Source organism: Salvelinus alpinus, chromosome 25 (assembly GCF_045679555.1).
Source record: "Salvelinus alpinus chromosome 25, SLU_Salpinus.1, whole genome shotgun sequence".
Classification (NCBI taxonomy): Eukaryota; Metazoa; Chordata; class Actinopteri; order Salmoniformes; family Salmonidae; genus Salvelinus; species Salvelinus alpinus.
The window spans coordinates 43,242,977-43,263,156 of NC_092110.1; the positions used below are offsets into that span (position 1 = coordinate 43,242,977).

The 20,180-nt window shown below is 44.2% G+C and overlaps 1 protein-coding gene across 4 annotated transcripts in view; it reads left to right on the forward strand.

Moving 5' to 3' along the window:
* LOC139554008 (thyroid receptor-interacting protein 11-like) overlaps positions 1-20,180 on the forward strand; it is a 68,803-nt gene that overhangs the window by 42,383 nt on the left and 6,240 nt on the right. For all 4 annotated transcript variants that reach the window (XM_071366873.1, XM_071366875.1, XM_071366874.1 and 1 more), the window contains 3 exons: positions 8,241-8,322; positions 11,115-11,229; positions 15,686-15,805. In XM_071366873.1, coding sequence (XP_071222974.1) covers positions 8,241-8,322; positions 11,115-11,229; positions 15,686-15,805 — 317 coding nt within the window. The remainder of the gene's footprint in view (positions 1-8,240; positions 8,323-11,114; positions 11,230-15,685; positions 15,806-20,180) is intronic.

The window sequence follows — 20,180 nt, forward strand, 5'->3', positions numbered from 1 at the left end:
TACACCTGCATTGCTTGCTGTTTGGGGTTTTAGGCTGGGTTTCTGTACAGCACTTTGTGACATCTGCTGATGTAAAAAAAGGGTTTTATAAATACATTTGATTGTCTTAGGCTCAGATTTAATACAGTGGGCAAGGCTTTGGGATTGGACCCCAGGTCAGTCTTTATAAAGCTCGTAGATCCAACCCTGGGTCAGTCTTTATAAAGCTCGTAGAACCAACCCCGGGTCAGTCTTTATAAAGCTCGTAGAACCAACCCCGGGTCAGTCTTTATAAAGCTCGTAGAACCAACCCCGGGTCAGTCTTTATAAAGCTCGTAGATCCAACCCCGGGTCAGTCTTTATAAAGCTCGTAGATCCAACCCCGGGTCAGTCTTTATAAAGCTCGTAGAACCAACCCTGGGTCAGTCTTTATAAAGCTCGTAGATCCAACCCCGGGTCAGTCTTTATAAAGCTCGTAGAACCAACCCTGGGTCAGTCTTTATAAAGCTCGTAGATCCAACCCAGGGTCAGTCTTTATAAAGCTCGTAGATCCAACCCTGGGTCAGTCTTTATAAAGCTCGTAGATCCAACCCCGGGTCAGTCTTTATAAAGCTCGTAGATCCAACCCCGGGTCAGTCTTTATAAAGCTCGTAGATCCAACCCCGGGTCAGTCTTTATAAAGCTCGTAGATCCAACCCCGGGTCAATCTTTATAAAGCTCGTAGATCCAACCCCGGGTCAGTCTTTATAAAGCTCGTAGATCCAACCCCGGGTCAGTCTTTATAAAGCTCGTAGATCCAACCCCGGGTCAGTCTTTATAAAGCTCGTAGAACCAACCCTGGGTCAGTCTTTATAAAGCTCGTAGATCCAACCCCGGGTCAGTCTTTATAAAGCTCGTAGATCCAACCCCGGGTCAGTCTTTATAAAGCTCGTAGAACCAACCCTGGGTCAGTCTTTATAAAGCTCGTAGATCCAACCCAGGGTCAGTCTTTATAAAGCTCGTAGATCCAACCCCGGGTCAGTCTTTATAAAGCTCGTAGATCCAACCCCGGGTCAGTCTTTATAAAGCTCATAGATCCAACCCCAGGTCAGTCTTTATAAAGCTCATAGATCCAACCCCGGGTCAGTCTTATAGATCACTTTCCTTTTCATTCGTAAGGCTGCAGTTTTGAGTAATGTTGTATCTGCCTGTATCTTGAAATATTATAAAGCTTACAATTATAATAAATTAGCGGAAACAATCTTTAGATAACACATTGTCTCCACTATGTTATAATGAAACAGTCATTGAAACAGTCATTGACTCCACTATGTTATAATGAAACAGTCATTGTCTCCACTATGTTATAATGAAACAGTCATTGACTCCACTATGTTATAATGAAACAGTCATTGGCTCCACTATGTTATAATGAAACAGTCATTGACTCCACTATGTTATAATGAAACAGTCATTGACTCCACTATGTTATAGTGAAACAGTCATTGGCTCCACTATGTTATAATGAAACAGTCATTGACTCCACTATGTTATAATGAAACAGTCATTGAAACAGTCATTGTCCCCATTATGTTATAATGAAACAGTCATTGACTCCACTATGTTATAATGAAACAGTCATTGTCTCCACTATGTTATAATGAAACAGTCATTGACTCCACTATGTTATAATGAAACAGTCATTGAAACAGTCATTGTCCCCACTATGTTATAATGAAACAGTCATTGACTCCACTATGTTATAATGAAACAGTCATTGGCTCCACTATGTTATAATGAAACAGTCATTGACTCCACTATGTTATAATGAAACAGTCATTGACTCCACTATGTTATAATGAAACAGTCATTGACTCCACTATGTTATAATGAAACAGTCATTGACTCCACTATGTTATAATGAAACAGTCATTGACTCCACGATGTTATAATGAAACAGTCATTGACTCCACTGTGTTATAATGAAACAGTCATTGGCTCCACTATGTTATAATGAAACAGTCATTGACTACACTATGTTATAATGAAACAGTCATTGACTCCACTATGTTATAATGAAACAGTCATTGCCTCCACTGTGTTATAATGAAACAGTCATTGTCTCCACTGTGTTCTAATGAAACAGTCATTGCCTCCACTATGTTATAATGAAACAGTCATTGACTCCACTGTGTTATAATGAAACAGTCATTGACTCCACTGTGTTATAATGAAACAGTCATTGACTCCACTATGTTATAATGAAACAGTCATTGCCTCCACTGTGTTATAATGAAACAGTCATTGTCTCCACTATGTTATAATGAAACAGTCATTGACTCCACTATGTTATAATGAAACAGTCATTGAAACAGTCATTGTCCCCACTATGTTATAATGAAACAGTCATTGACTCCACTATGTTATAATGAAACAGTCATTGGCTCCACTATGTTATAATGAAACAGTCATTGACTCCACTATGTTATAATGAAACAGTCATTGACTCCACTATGTTATAATGAAACAGTCATTGACTCCACGATGTTATAATGAAACAGTCATTGACTCCACGATGTTATAATGAAACAGTCATTGACTCCACTGTGTTATAATGAAACAGTAATTGGCTCCACTATGTTATAATGAAACAGTCATTGACTCCACTATGTTATAATGAAACAGTCATTGACTCCACTATGTTATAATGAAACAGTCATTGCCTCCACTGTGTTATAATGAAACAGTCATTGTCTCCACTGTGTTATAATGAAACAGTCATTGCCTCCACTATGTTATAATGAAACAGTCATTGACTCCACTGTGTTATAATGAAACAGTCATTGACTCCACTGTGTTATAATGAAACAGTCATTGACTCCACTATGTTATAATGAAACAGTCATTGCCTCCACTGTGTTATAATGAAACAGTCATTGACTCCACTGTGTTATAATGAAACAGTCATTGACTCCACTATGTTATAATGAAACAGTCATTGACTCCACTATGTTATAATGAAACAGTCATTGACTCCACTATGTTATAATGAAACAGTCATTGACTCCACTATGTTATAATGAAACAGTCATTGGCTCCACTATGTTATAATGAAACAGTCATTGACTCCACTATGTTATAATGAAACAGTCATTGACTCCACTGTGTTATAATGAAACAGTCATTGACTCCACTATGTTATAATGAAACAGTCATTGACTCCACTATGTTATAATGAAACAGTCATTGACTCCACTATGTTATAATGAAACAGTCATTGACTCCACTATGTTATAATGAAACAGTCATTGACTCCACTATGTTATAATGAAACAGTCATTGGCTCCACTATGTTATAATGAAACAGTCATTGGCTCCACTATGTTATAATGAAACAGTCATTGACTCCACTATGTTATAATGAAACAGTCATTGACTCCACTATGTTATAATGAAACAGTCATTGACTCCACTATGTTATAATGAAACAGTCATTGACTCCACTATGTTATAATGAAACAGTCATTGGCTCCACTATGTTATAATGAAACAGTCATTGGCTCCACTATGTTATAATGAAACAGTCATTGGCTCCACTATGTTATAATGAAACAGTCATTGACTCCACTATGTTATAATGAAACAGTCATTGACTCCACTATGTTATAATGAAACAGTCATTGACTCCACTATGTTATAATGAAACAGTCATTGGCTCCACTATGTTATTATGAAACAGTCATTGGCTCCACTATGTTATAATGAAACAGTCATTGACTCCACTATGTTATAATGAAACAGTCATTGGCTCCACTATGTTATAATGAAACAGTCATTGACTCCACTATGTTATAATGAAACAGTCATTGGCTCCACTATGTTATAATGAAACAGTCATTGACTCCACTATGTTATAATGAAACAGTCATTGACTCCACTATGTTATAATGAAACAGCCATTGACTCCACTATGTTATAATGAAACAGTCATTGACTCCACTATGTTATAATGAAACAGTCATTGCCTCCACTATGTTATAATGAAACAGTCATTGCCTCCACTATGTTATAATGAAACAGTCATTGACTCCACTGTGTTATAATGAAACAGTCATTGACTCCACTATGTTATAATGAAACAGTCATTGACTCCACTATGTTATAATGAAACAGTCATTGACTCCACTATGTTATAATGAAACAGTCATTGACTCCACTGTGTTATAATGAAACAGTCATTGACTCCACTATGTTATAATGAAACAGTCATTGACTCCACTGTGTTATAATGAAACAGTCATTGAAACAGTCATTGGCTCCACTATGTTATAATGAAACAGTCATTGACTCCACTATGTTATAATGAAACAGTCATTGACTCCACTATGTTATAATGAAACAGTCATTGACTCCACTATGTTATAATGAAACAGTCATTGACTCCACTGTGTTATAATGAAACAGTCATTGACTCCACTATGTTATAATGAAACAGTCATTGACTCCACTGTGTTATAATGAAACAGTCATTGACTCCACTATGTTATAATGAAACAGTTATTGACTCCACTATGTTATAATGAAACAGTCATTGGATCCCAACCCTACATGTGTCTGTAATCAGCTGATTTCTGTCTGGATCAAACACCTGTCCTCCTCACCTGCTGCTATAGCTAGAGCTGTTCTGGGTGATATGCATTCCTGTTCTATGCCCTGCTGTCTCCTGTCTGTACATTTCAGACCGGTTTTCATCGCCAAGTTACTCTTTGAAAACCGGTCTGCTTTTTCCCATTCTCTCTACAGTAACTAGGCTTTCCTGAGTCCCAAATGGCACCCTATTCCCTATATAGTTCACTACTTTAGACCAGGGCCCTATTCCCTATATAGTGCACTACTTTAGACCAGTGCCCTATTCCCTATATAGTGCACTACTTTTGACCAGTTCCCATAGGGAATAGGGCGTCATTTGGCATGCTGTCCCAAGTCTTTTGTGCCAGGTTCCCCAGTCTAAGCTCAAGGCCTAGCCAGTATGGTCTAGTTTAATACTGTGCCCTGTGTAGGAAATGGAGTGCCATTTCATTTGTGATGCAGCCAGTGATAGAACTTAAAGTAACTGTCCAATGTTTCCAGATGTCTGTGAAATAGGACTTACAGGCCTCCCAAGTGGCACAGCAGCCTAAGGCACTGCATCTCACTGCTTGAGGCATCACTACAGACCCGGGTTTGAGCCCAGGCTGTGTCACAACCCGGCCGTGACCGGGAGTCCTATAAGGTGGTACACAATTGGCCCAGCGTTGTTCGGGGTTCGGCCTGGTTCGGCTCACTTCCTCTCCTGATTCACCAATCAAAAGACTCGATCAGTTCGACTGACTTCCTGGCTAACCAAGCACTGCGATAAGAAGCAGCGGGGGCATGTTTCGGAGGAAGCAGCGGGGGCATGTTTCGGAGGAAGCAGCGGGGGCATGTTTCGGAGGAAGCAGCGGGGTATGTTTCGGAGGAAGCAACGGGGCATGTTTCAGAGGAAGCAGCGGGGTATGTTTCGGAGGAAGCAACGGGGCATGTTTCGGAGGAAGCAGCGGGGCATGTTTCGGAGGAAGCAGCGGGGTATGTTTCGGAGGAAGCAGCGGGGTATGTTTCGGAGGAAGCAGCGGGGTATGTTTCGGAGGAAGCAGCGGGGTATGTTTCGGAGGAAGCAACGGGGCATGTTTCGGAGGAAGCAACGGGGGCAGGTTTCGGAGGAAGCAGCGGGGGCATGTTTCGGAGGAAGCAGCGGGGGCATGTTTCGGAGGAAGCAGCGGGGTATGTTTCGGAGGAAGCAGCGGGGTATGTTTCGGAGGAAGCAGCGGGGTATGTTTCGGAGGAAGCAACGGGGCATGTTTCGGAGGAAGCAACGGGGTATGTTTCGGAGGAAGCAGCGGGGGCATGTTTCGGAGGAAGCAACGGGGCATGTTTCGGAGGAAGCAACGGGGCATGTTTCGGAGGAAGCAGCGGGGGCATGTTTCGGAGGAAGCAGCGGGGTATGTTTCGGAGGAAGCAGCGGGGTATGTTTCGGAGGAAGCAGCGGGGTATGTTTCGGAGGAAGCAACGGGGCATGTTTCGGAGGAAGCAACGGGGCATGTTTCGGAGGAAGCAGCGGGGGCATGTTTCGGAGGAAGCAACGGGGCATGTTTCGGAGGAAGCAACGGGGCATGTTTCGGAGGAAGCAGCGGGGGCATGTTTCGGAGGAAGCAGCGGGGTATGTTTCTGAGGAAGCAGCGGGGGCATGTTTCGGAGGAAGCAGCGGGGGCATGTTTCGGAGGAAGCAGCGGGGTATGTTTCTGAGGAAGCAGCGGGGGCATGTTTCGGAGGAAGCAGCGGGGGCATGTTTCGGAGGAAGCAGCGGGGGCATGTTTCGGAGGAAGCAGCGGGGGCATGTTTCGGAGGAAGCAGCGGGGCCTGTTTCGGAGGAAGCAGCGGGGGCATGTTTCGGAGGAAGCAACGGGGGCATGTTTCGGAGGAAGCAACGGGGGCATGTTTCGGAGGAAGCAACGGGGCATGTTTCGGAGGAAGCAACGGGGGCATGTTTCGGAGGAAGCAGCGGGGCCTGTTTCGGAGGAAGCAGCGGGGCATGTTTCGGGGGAAGCAGCGGGGCATGTTTCGGAGGAAGCAGCGGGGCCTGTTTCGGGGGAAGCAGCGGGGCATGTTTCGGAGGAAGCAGCGGGGGCATGTTTCGGAGGAAGCAGCGGGGGCATGTTTCGGAGGAAGCAGCGGGGGCATGTTTCGGAGGAAGCAGCGGGGCATGTTTCGGAGGAAGCAACGGGGCCTGTTTCGGAGGAAGCAACGGGGCCTGTTTCGGAGGAAGCAACGGGGCCTGTTTCGGAGGAAGCAACGGGGCCTGTTTCGGAGGAAGCAGCGGGGCCTGTTTCGGGGGAAGCAGCGGGGGCATGTTTCGGAGGAAGCAGCGGGGCATGTTTCGGGGGAAGCAGCGGGGGCATGTTTCTGAGGAAGCAGCGGGGGCCTGTTTCGGGGGAAGCAGCGGGGGCATGTTTCTGAGGAAGCAGCGGGGGCATGTTTCGGAGGAAGCAGCGGGGGCAGGTTTCGGAGGAAGCAGCGGGGGCATGTTTCGGAGGAAGCAGCGGGGCATGTTTCGGGGGAAGCAGCGGGGGCATGTTTCGGAGGAAGCAGCGGGGGCATGTTTCGGAGGAAGCAGCGGGGCATGTTTCGGGGGAAGCAGCGGGGGCATGTTTCGGGGGAAGCAGCGGGGGCATGTTTCTGAGGAAGCAGCGGGGGCATGTTTCTGAGGAAGCAGCGGGGGCATGTTTCTGAGGAAGCAGCGGGGGCATGTTTCGGAGGAAGCAGCGGGGCATGTTTCAGAGGAAGCAGCGGGGCATGTTTCAGAGGAAGCAGCGGGGGCCTGTTTCAGAGGAAGCATGTCTCGATCTTCAACACTCCCAAGCTCACTGGGAGTCGCAGCGATGACACAAGGCCTTAACGTCGGATTCCGCGACATAAAGGAATCAATTCCTGACGAAACGAAGAAAAGGACTTGATGATTAGTTGACAACTAGAATCATGTCTATTGAATTATTCAAATACATGGGATGGCTGTGGGTCCCTGAGGAGAGGTCTGAAAACCCCTGGTCTGGAGTCCAACTACGTTACCCAGTAGACATCTGGCATTCCATCTCAGAATGTTCTACAGGCCCATTTCACACGTTGTTATCAGCCAAACGCTCAAATAACACAAATAGAGTAAATCACGTTATTATAGTAACTGTGCTAACACTACAGGAATCAGTCCCCCAGCAATAGAGTTTCCCACGTCAGTCTGCATTCTCAGACACACACACACACACACACACACACACACACACACACACACACACACACACACACACACACACACACACACACACACTACACAGTAAGCTGCAATGGTCTACTGATTTCACTATCAGTTGCAGACATGGTTATTACATCATAATACATTCTCACACACATACACCACCTCTTGTCTGTTTTTCATTCACTACAGGAATCCAGATGTGTGAGCTCTGAGCGTTATCCGTTTAGTTGAACTGATAAAGGCTGTGAAACGGTTAAAGGGGCCATCTGGTTTGTGAAACATCGGAAAGGCCAACATACTCTGATCTGCACCTCTGACTTGAATCTTTCTTTTGGCGTGGCTCTGTCTGTTACACAAATATATGTCAGACTTAAACTGTTTAATGTAGCCACGCTAGTCATGCTTCAGACTTCTGGGAAGCTGCAGAGCATTGAAATGAAGTGTGTGTGTGTTACAGTTGACGTGAGGCAGGAGATGTTGGAAGAAGCTCAGGACAAGTTGATGACCCTGCTGAATAGCACCGAGGGTAAAGTAGACCAGTAAGTCCCAACACTACACTGACTCGAGAAGATTTGAAAAAGGTAGACTCAGCGTTGTCACAAGCGTTCACCAAAGATTTTGAGATGAGCAAGATGCAAAACTGTGGCTTCTCACACCGTCACACACAGAGAGCGTTGCTTCACGCATGCTACAACGTGGAGGCTACGGGAACAAAACAGTGGCGAAGTTTAACCTCGCGCCTCAATGCTCTTAGTTGTTAAGGGAAAACGGACAGATAATGTTGTTTTACTAACCTTTTTTAAAAATCTCGTTCTTCTCTCATGTAAGTTGATCAGAGGTCGTGATTAGGAAGCACTCATATCGATGATTAGTGTCGACGACATCTTAAATTGCAATCACATTCTAAAACGAGTATAAAGCATGAGTTGTTAGTGAAATGAACCACATGTTGAAGAAAATGGCATTTGATATCATCCACCGTATAGAGCTGTATGTACTAGAGTGTAGGTCGTATTAATAGAGCTGTATGTATTAGAGGGTAGGTCGTATTAATAGAGCTGTATGTATTAGAGGGTAGGTCGTATTAATAGAGCTGTATGTATTAGAGGGTAGATCGTATTAATAGAGCTGTATGTATTAGAGGGTAGGTCGTATTAATAGAGCTGTATGTACTAGAGGGTAGGTCGTATTAATAGAGCTGTATGTATTAGAGGGTAGGTCGTATTAATAGAGCTGTATGTATTAGAGGGTAGGTCGTATTAATAGAGCTGTATGTATTAGAGGGTAGGTCGTATTAATAGAGCTGTATGTACTAGAGGGTAGGTCGTATTAATAGAGCTGTATGTACTAGAGGGTAGGTCGTATTAATAGAGCTGTATGTACTAGAGGGTAGGTCGTATTAATAGAGCTGTATGTATTAGAGGGTAGGTCGTATTAATAGAGCTGTATGTACTAGAGGGTAGGTCGTATTAATAGAGCTGTATGTATTAGAGGGTAGGTCGTATTAATAGAGCTGTATGTATTAGAGGGTAGGTCGTATTAATAGAGCTGTATGTATTAGAGGGTAGGTCGTATTAATAGAGCTGTATGTACTAGAGGGTAGGTCGTATTAATAGAGCTGTATGTACTAGAGGGTAGGTCGTATTAATAGAGATGTATGTACTACAGGGTAGGTCGTATTAATAGAGCTGTATGTACTAGAGGGTAGGTCGTATTAATAGAGCTGTATGTACTAGAGGGTAGGTCGTATTAATAGAGCTGTATGTACTAGAGGGTAGGTCGTATTTATAGAGTTGTATGTACTAGAGGGTAGGTCGTATTAATAGAGCTGTATGTATTAGAGGGTAGGTCGTATTAATAGAGCTGTATGTACTAGAGGGTAGGTCGTATTAATAGAGCTGTATGTACTAGAGGGTAGGTCGTATTAATAGAGCTGTATGTACTACAGGGTAGGTCGTATTAATAGAGCTGTATGTACTAGAGGGTAGGTCGTATTAATAGAGCTGTATGTACTAGAGGGTAGGTCGTATTAATAGAGCTGTATGTACTAGAGGGTAGGTCGTATTTATAGAGCTGTATGTACTAGAGGGTAGGTCGTATTAATAGAGCTGTATGTATTAGAGGGTAGGTCGTATTAATAGAGCTGTATGTATTAGAGGGTAGGTCGTATTAATAGAGCTGTATGTACTAGAGGGTAGGTCGTATTAATAGAGCTGTATGTACTAGAGGGTAGGTCGTATTAATAGAGCTGTATGTACTAGAGGGTAGGTCGTATTTATAGAGCTGTATGTACTAGAGGGTAGGTCGTATTAATAGAGCTGTATGTACTAGAGCGTAGGTCGTATTAATAGAGCTGTATGTATTAGAGGGTAGGTCGTATTAATAGAGCTGTATGTATTAGAGGGTAGGTCGTATTAATAGAGCTGTATGTACTAGAGGGTAGGTCGTATTAATAGAGCTGTATATATTAGAGGGTAGGTCGTATTAATAGAGCTGTATGTACTAGAGGGTAGGTCGTATTAATAGAGCTGTATGTACTAGAGGGTAGGTCGTATTAATAGAGCTGTATGTACTAGAGGGTAGGTCGTATTAATAGAGCTGTATGTACTAGAGGGTAGGTCGTATTTATAGAGCTGTATGTACTAGAGGGTAGGTCGTATTAATAGAGCTGTATGTATTAGAGGGTAGGTCGTATTAATAGAGCTGTATGTATTAGAGGGTAGGTCGTATTAATAGAGCTGTATGTACTAGAGGGTAGGTCGTATTAATAGAGCTGTATGTACTAGAGGGTAGGTCGTATTAATAGAGCTGTATGTACTAGAGGGTAGGTCGTATTTATAGAGCTGTATGTACTAGAGGGTAGGTCGTATTAATAGAGCTGTATGTACTAGAGCGTAGGTCGTATTAATAGAGCTGTATGTATTAGAGGGTAGGTCGTATTAATAGAGCTGTATGTATTAGAGGGTAGGTCGTATTAATAGAGCTGTATGTACTAGAGGGTAGGTCGTATTAATAGAGCTGTATATATTAGAGGGTAGGTCGTATTAATAGAGCTGTATGTACTAGAGGGTAGGTCGTATTAATAGAGCTGTATGTACTAGAGGGTAGGTCGTATTAATAGAGCTGTATGTATTAGAGGGTAGGTCGTATTATGTTCCCATCTTGCCAGTGTAATGACTCTTTGTGGTCCATGTTATTTTGTCTGCCTAGACGTCCTGTCCAGGGGGTTGAACCTCAAGCTGCCTCATGCTACAGAAACAGAGCTCCTCCTGCCCCTAAGAGCGTTTCTGGCTCGGACGAGGCTTACTTACTTTTTATTCTGTCTGCTCAGGGCTCTGATGCGGAACCTGTTCACGGGGTACTTCCACACCCCGAAACCCAAACGCTCCGAGGTGCTGAGGCTCATGGGTAGTGTCCTGGGACTAGACAAGGATGAGGTCAACCAGGTGAAACACTCTTCTTCTCCTCTTTACTCTCTCTGCTCTTCTTCTCCTCTTTACTCCCTCTGTTCTTCTCCTCTTTACTCTCTCTGCTCTTCTTCTCCTCTTTACTCCCTCTGCTCTTCTTCTCCTCTTTACTCTCTCTGCTCTTCTTCTCCTCTTTACTCTCTCTGCTCTTCTTCTCCTCTTTACTCCCTCTGTTCTTCTCCTCTTTACTCTCTCTGCTCTTCTTCTCCTCTTTACTCCCTCTGCTCTTCTTCTCCTCTTTACTCTCTCTGCTCTTCTTCTCCTCTTTACTCTCTCTTCTCTTCTTCTCCTCTTTACTCTCTCTGCTCTTCTTCTCCTCTTTACTCTCTCTGCTCTTCTTCTCCTCTTTACTCTCTCTGCTCTTCTTCTCCTCTTTACTCTCTCTGCTCTTCTTCTCCTCTTTACTCCCTCTACTCTCTCTGTTCTTCTTCTCCTCTTTACTCTCTCTGCTCTTCTTCTCCTCTTTACTCCCTCTGTTCTTCTCCTCTTTACTCTCTCTGCTCTTCTTCTCCTCTTTACTCCCTCTGCTCTTCTTCTCCTCTTTACTCTCTCTGCTCTTCTTCTCCTCTTTACTCTCTCTGCTCTTCTTCTCCTCTTTACTCTCTCTGCTCTTCTTCTCCTCTTTACTCCCTCTGCTCTTCTTCTCCTCTTTACTCCCTCTGCTCTTCTTCTCCTCTTTACTCTCTCTGCTCTTCTTCTCCTCTTTACTCTCTCTGCTCTTCTTCTCCTCTTTACTCTCTCTGCTCTTCTTCTCCTCTTTACTCTCTCTGCTCTTCTTCTCCTCTTTACTCCCTCTGCTCTTCTTCTCCTCTTTACTCTCTCTGCTCTTCTCCTCTTTACTCTCTCTGCTCTTCTTCTCCTCTTTACTCTCTCTGCTCTTCTTCTCCTCTTTACTCCCTCTGCTCTTCTTCTCCTCTTTACTCTCTCTGCTCTTCTTCTCCTCTTTACTCTCTCTGCTCTTCTCCTCTTTACTCTCTCTGCTCTTCTTCTCCTCTTTACTCTCTCTGCTCTTCTTCTCCTCTTTACTCTCTCTGCTCTTCTTCTCCTCTTTACTCTCTCTGCTCTTCTTCTCCTCTTTACTCTCTCTGCTCTTCTCCTCTTTACTCTCTCTGCTCTTCTTCTCCTCTTTACTCTCTCTGTTCTTCTTCTCCTCTTTACTCTCTCTGTTCTTTTTCTCCTCTTTACTCTCTCTGCTCTTCTTCTCCTCTTTTCTCTCTCTGCTCTTCTTCTCCTCTTTTCTCTCTCTGCTCTTCTCCTCTTTACTCTCTCTGCTCTTCTCCTCTTTACTCTCTCTGTTCTTCTTCTCCTCTTTACTCTCTCTGCTCTTCTCCTCTTTACTCTCTCTGCTCTTCTTCTCCTCTTTACTCTCTCTGCTCTTCTCCTCTTTACTCCCTCTGCTCTTCTCCTCTTTACTCTCTCTGTTCTTCTTCTCCTCTTTACTCTCTCTGCTCTTCTTCTCCTCTTTACTCTCTCTGCTCTTCTTCTCCTCTTTACTCTCTCTGCTCTTCTTCTCCTCTTTACTCTCTCTGCTCTTCTCCTCTTTACTCTCTCTGCTCTTCTCCTCTTTACTCTCTCTGCTCTTCTTCTCCTCTTTACTCTCTCTGCTCTTCTTCTCCTCTTTACTCTCTCTGCTCTTCTTCTCCTCTTTACTCTCTCTGCTCTTCTTCTCCTCTTTACTCCCTCTACTCTCTCTGTTCTTCTTCTCCTCTTTACTCTCTCTGCTCTTCTTCTCCTCTTTACTCTCTCTGCTCTTCTCCTCTTTACTCTCTCTGCTCTTCTCCTCTTTACTCTCTCTGCTCTTCTTCTCCTCTTTACTCTCTCTGTTCTTCTTCTCCTCTTTACTCCCTCTGCTCTTCTTCTCCTCTTTACTCTCTCTGCTCTTCTTCTCCTCTTTACTCTCTCTGCTCTTCTTCTCCTCTTTACTCTCTCTGCTCTTCTCCTCTTTACTCTCTCTGCTCTTCTTCTCCTCTTTACTCTCTCTGTTCTTCTTCTCCTCTTTACTCTCTCTGTTCTTCTTCTCCTCTTTACTCTCTCTGTTCTTCTTCTCCTCTTTACTCTCTCTGCTCTTCTTCTCCTCTTTACTCCCTCTGTTCTTCTTCTCCTCTTTACTCCCTCTGCTCTTCTTCTCCTCTTTACTCCCTCTGTTCTTCTTCTCCTCTTTACTCCCTCTGCTCTTCTTCTCCTCTTTACTCTCTCTGCTCTTCTCCTCTTTACTCTCTCTGCTCTTCTTCTCCTCTTTACTCTCTCTGCTCTTCTTCTCCTCTTTACTCTCTCTGCTCTTCTTCTCCTCTTTACTCTCTCTGCTCTTCTTCTCCTCTTTACTCTCTCTGCTCTTCTTCTCCTCTTTACTCTCTCTGCTCTTCTTCTCCTCTTTACTCTCTCTGCTCTTCTTCTCCTCTTTACTCTCTCTGCTCTTCTTCTCCTCTTTACTCTCTCTGTTCTTCTTCTCCTCTTTACTCTCTCTGTTCTTCTTCTCCTCTTTACTCTCTCTGTTCTTCTTCTCCTCTTTACTCTCTCTGCTCTTCTCCTCTTTACTCTCTCTGTTCTTCTTCTCCTCTTTACTCTCTCTGCTCTTCTTCTCCTCTTTACTCTCTCTGTTCTTCTTCTCCTCTTTACTCTCTCTGTTCTTCTTCTCCTCTTTACTCTCTCTGTTCTTCTTCTCCTCTTTACTCTCTCTGCTCTTCTCCTCTTTACTCTCTCTGCTCTTCTTCTCCTCTTTACTCTCTCTGCTCTTCTCCTCTTTACTCTCTCTGCTCTTCTCCTCTTTACTCTCTCTGCTCTTCTTCTCCTCTTTACTCTCTCTGCTCTTCTTCTCCTCTCAAAATCTCAAAGAGATTCTCTGGCAGTGGTGTTATGGAGATATGCGAGTGACATTTCTATTTTTATAAGAGATAGCTCGGCTTATTCACAACAGAGAAATGTCTAGTTTCCCCGAGGTGATGAGATTAAAGATGGTGTTTTATGACACATTATCCCAAAGTTACTGCTGGGACATCAAGCGCTCTACAATAACTAGAGGAATTGAAGATGCTCCTATTTTAGCTCTACTATCACCTACTGATGCAATTGTGTCCCCTTTTCCTAGTTACGTTCCTAGTTACGTTCCTAGTTACGTTCCTAGTTACGTTCCTAGTTACGTTCCTAGTTACGTTCCTAGTTACGTTCCTAGTTACGTCTGTGCTCTTAATGCAATCCAGGATTGTACAGCAGAACATATTTTCTGCTGTTCCAACTTCCAAGTCAATGAACAAGACTGTCCTAAGTAGATGATCCCAAAGTCTAATACCTTTTGAACTTCCAACAGTCCTTACAAACCCCCCCCCCCCCCCCCCCCCGACTAATCTGATTTGATCTGATCCCAACCACACACACACACACACACACACACACACACACACACACACACACACACACACACACACACACACACACACACACACACACACACACACACACACAGTCTATTTCCCAATACTAGCTGCAGCCTTAAAGGAAACCAGATTGAAGGAGGAGGATGATGAGGAGTAAATGTGATTCCTACTTCTCTGAAGACTCGTATTAACTGCTGAGATTCCTTCATCTCTATTTTTTTTTTTTTTATCCCACTTTTCACCTTGGCTCTCATCTCTCCATCTCTCCTTTTCCCCTTGACTCTCATCTCTCCTTTTCCATTGGCTCTCATCTCTCTCCATCTCTCCTTTTCCATTGGCTCTCATCTCTCCTTTGGCCTTGGATCTCATGTCTCCTTCATACGATTGAAATGTTCCACTTGAGTTGTGTTTACAACTTTAAATGTTCCACAAAACCGACCCTGTTTTCAGAATGGGCCTCAGTGGGGAAGTCCCCTCCCCCCTACAATCCCTCTCCTCCCTCCATTGCAGCTTCCCAGCATTTCTTCATTTGTTTTGTTTTGTAGTGCAGGTCGTCAGTGTAGAGTAATCCTAGAAATCTTAGTTTCCCCGCCTCTTGCCATTGTTTGTTAACAGTGTTTTGGACCAATCGCTCATTGAGTTTTACACAGGGTGTCTGTGACTCAACACCCATGTCTGTGTTGGCGTCTTTAGATTCCCTGAAGAAAAATATATTCTTCCCTGGTTTACATTTACCACTGAGCCTATTGATGAGTGACCTTTTGACCTGGTCAGAGTCCACCCCCCCACCCCCCCCATCCACCTCCTAATGATGATGTGTCTCTGTCCCCTGAGAGTCCAGTACGAACTGCTCTTCTCCAACTCTCTCTGTCCCTGCAGATGTGAGGGTTTGAATTGTACAATTTAAAATATCAATGTGAGCCCTTACAAAGATATCAACAGTGAGCACCCCTAAGACTTTACAAGTGTCAATATGTAATTCTAACTCGGTGTAGAGCGGTTGGCATCTCTCTCTCTGGCCCTGACTAATTGTCACCTCTGACCTCTGACCTGTGTCCCTGTAGATGTTGGAGGAGGATGGGGGTCGTGGAGGCTGGGTGTCCAGCTGGTTGGGGGGTAGAACCGTACAGAGTGGCCCCAACACACCACAGAGACCTGGAGCAGGACAGGGTGGATTCAACAACGTGAGTACACTCACAGAACTACACACAGACACACACACACACACACACACACACACACACACACACACACACACACACACACACACACACACACACACACACACACACACACACACACACACACACACACACATACACACACACACACACACACACACACACACACACACTCACTCACTCACAGACCTACACACAGACCTACACACAGACACACACATACACAGACCTACACACAGAAACACACAGACACAGACCTACACACATACACAGACCTACACAGACCTACACACACACACACACACACACACACACACACACACACACACACACACACACACACACACACACACACACACACACACACACACACACACACACACACACACACACACACACACACAGAAAAACAGACCTACACACACACACAGACAGACAGACATTTCTTCCATAAGTATTCATACCCCTGAGTCAATACTTTGTAGAAGCACCTTTTGGTAGAGATTATAGCTGTGAGTCTTTCTGGGTAAGTTTCTAAGAGCTTTGCACACCTGGATTGTGCAATATTTTCACATTATTCTTTTCAAAATTCTTCAAAATTATATATTTTTTAAATATAGTTTTTTAACCCATATTTTACCAGGTAAATTGACTGAGAACACATTCTCATTTACAGCAACAACCTGGGGAATAGTTACAGGGGACTCAGTAACTGTTTTAAAGTCACCATTGGCCTCATGGTGAAATCCCTGAGCCGTTTCCTTCCTCTCCGGCAACTGAGTTAGGAAGGACGCCTGTATCTTTGTAGTGACTGGGTGTATTGATACACCATCAACAGTGTAATTAATAACTTCACCATGCTCAAAGGCATATTCAATGTCTGCTTTTTTATTTTTTACCCATCTACCAATCGGTGCCCTTCTTTGCGAGGCATTGGAAAACCTCCCTGGTCTTTGTGGTTGAATCTGTGTTTGAAATTCACTGCTCGACTGAGGGACCTTACGGATAATTGTATGAGGTAGTCATTCAACCATCACGTCGACCACTGTTATTGTACACAGAGTCCATGCAATTTATGTGACTTGTTTTAGCAATTTGTTTTACTCCTGAACTTATTTAGGCCATAACAAAGGATTCCATACATTTCCATACATCCATACATTCCATACATTTCAGCTTTTAATTTTTAATTAATTTGTAAATATTCTGTCAAATATAATTCCATTTTGACATTATGGGGTATTGTTTGTAGTAGGCCAGTGACCCAAAAAATCTAAATGTAATTAATTTTAAATTTAAAGGCTGTGGAAAAAGTCAAGTGTTGTGTATTCTTTCTGAAGGCACTGTACGCGCGCCGTAGAGAGCAGACGTTTTACGAGCTCCTGACCAATTCTGCTATTTTGCGCTGATCTGTTTTTGTACATAATGTTTCCGCCATCTTTTCCTACGACCGAAAAGAGCAGCGATGACTAACGTCGGTTTGGATTAAGATTTCTACTTCAACGAGTATCAAGGTTTTACTCGCCTGCGTTTGAATACCTCATGATATGCTGTAGACCATACTATTTACCAAGAGATGTTATATTGTTCGTAGCTGTCTATTTACCACCACAAACCAATGCCGGTACTAAGACCGTACTCAACGAGCTGTATAGATGCCGAAGCAAACAAAAAAATGCTCATCCTGAGGCCGCGCTCCTAGTGGCCGGTGGTTTTAATGCAGGAAAACTGAAATCCGTCTGACCTCATTCCTACCAGCATGTCATGTCTACAACTAGAGGCAAAAAAGCACGCAAACAAACCTCGCCCTTCATTTGGCAAATCTGACTTTAAAATTAGAATTTTTTACCTTTATTTAACTAGGCAAGTCAGTTAAGAACAATTTTTTATTTACAATGACGGCCTAGGAACAGTGGGTTAACTGCCTTGTTCAGAGGCAGAACGACAGCTTTTTACCTCGTCAGCTCGGGGATTCGATCTTGCAACCTTTCGGTTACTAGTCCAACGCTCTAACCACTAGGCTACCTGCCACCTCTAACTTTATCCTCCTGATTCCTGCTAACAAGCAAAAACTCAAACAGGAAGTACCAGTGACGCGCTCAATACGGAAGTGGTCCGATGAAGGGGATGCTAAGCTACAGGACTGTTTTGCTATCACAGACTGGAATATGTTCCGGGATTCATCCGATGGCATTGAGGAGTACACCACATCAGTCACTGGCTTTATCAATAAGTGCATCGACGACGTCGTCCCCACAGTGACTGTACGTACATATCCCAACCAGAAGCCATAGATTACAGGCAACATCCGCATCGAGCTAAAGGCTAGAGCTGCCGCTCTCAAGGAGCGGGACACTAATCCGGACGCTTCTAGGAAATCCCGCTACGCCCTCCGACGAACCATTAAACAGGCAAAGCACCAATACAGGATTAAGATCCTACTACACCGGCTCTGACGCTCGTCGGGTGTGGCAGGGTTTACAAACTATCACGGATTACAAAGGGAAACCCAGCCACAAGCTGCCCAGTGATGCGATCCTACCAGACGAGTTAAAGGCCCTCTATGCTCACTTCGAGGCAAGAAACACTGAACCATGTATGAGAGCACCAGATGTTCCGGATAACTGTGTGATCACTCTCTCTGTAGCCAATGTGAGTAAGACCTTTAAACAGGTCAACATTCACAAGGCCGCAGGGCCAGACAGATTACCAGGACACGTACTTGGAGCATGCGCTGACCAGCTGTCAAGTGTCTACACTGGCATGTTCAACCTCTCCCTGACCCAGTCTGTAATACCAACATGTTTCAAGCAGACCACCGTAGTCCCTTGTGCCCAAGAACGCCAAGGTAACCTGTCTAAATGACTATCGCCCCGTAGCACTTACATCTGTAGCTATTAAAATGCTTTGAAATGCTGGTCATGGTTCTCATAAACGCTATTATCCCAGAAACCCCAGACCCACTCCAATTTGCATATCTACAGATGACGCAATCTCTATTGCGCTCCACACGGCCCTTTCCCACCTGGACAAGAGGAACACCTATGTGAGAATGCTGTTCATACAACGCAGCGTTCAATACCATAGCGCCCTGCAAGCGCATCACTAAGATCCTCAAAAAGTTCTACAGCTGCACCATTGAGAGCATCTTGACTGGTTGCATCACCACTTGGTATGGCGGCAACTTCTTGGCATCCAACTGCGAGGCGCAACAGAGGGTAGTACGTGCAACTCAGTACAAGACTGGGACCCGAGCTCCCTGCCATCCAGGACCTCTCTACCAGGCGGTGTCAGAGGCACTAAACATTTTCGGAGACTCCAGCCACCCCAAGTTGTAGAGTGTTCTGTCTGTTCTGTCTGCACGGCAAGATGTATATATATATATATATACAGTGGGGAGAACAAGTATTTGATACACTGCCGATTTTGCAGGTCTGTAATTTTTATCATAGGTACACTTCAACTGTGAGAGACGGAATCTAAAACAAAAATCCAGAAAATCACATTGTATGATTTTTAAATAATTAATTTGCATTTTATTGCATGACATAAGTATTTGATCACCTACCAACCAGTAAGAATTCCGGCTCTCACAGACCTGTTAGTTTTTCTTTAAGAAGCCCTCCTGTTCTCCACTCATTACCTGTATTAACTGCACCTGTTTGAACTCGTTACCTGTATAAAAGACACCTGTCCACACACAATCAAACAGATTCCAACCTCTCCACAATGGCCAAGACCAGAGAGCTGTGTAAGGACATCAGGGATAAAATTGTAGACCTGCACAAGGCTGGGATGGGCTACAGGACAATAGGCAAGCAGCTTGGTGAGAAGGAAACAACTGTTGGCGCAATTATTAGAAAATGGAAGAAGTTCAAGATGACGGTCAATCACCCTCGGTCTGGGGCTCCATGCAAGATTTCACCTCGTGGGGCATCAATGATCATGAGGAAGGTGAGGGATCAGCCCAGAACTACACGGCAGGACCTGGTCAATGACCTGAAGAGAGCTGGGACCACAGTCTCAAAGAAAACCATTAGTAACACACTACGCCGTCATGGATTAAAATCCTGCAGCGCACGCAAGGTCCCCCTGCTTAAGCCAGTGCATGTCCAGGCCTGTCTGAAGTTTGCCAATGACCATCTGGATGATCCAGAGGAGGAATGGGAGAAGGTCATGTGGTCTGATGAGACAAAAATAGAGCTTTTTGGTCTAACTCCACTCGCCGTGTTTGGAGGAAGAAGAAGTATGAGTACAACCCCAAGAACACCATCCCAACCGTGAAGCATGGAGGTGGAAACATCATTCTTTGGGGATGCTTTTCTGCAAAGGGGACAGGACGACTGCACCGTATTGAGGGGAGGATGGATGGGGCCAT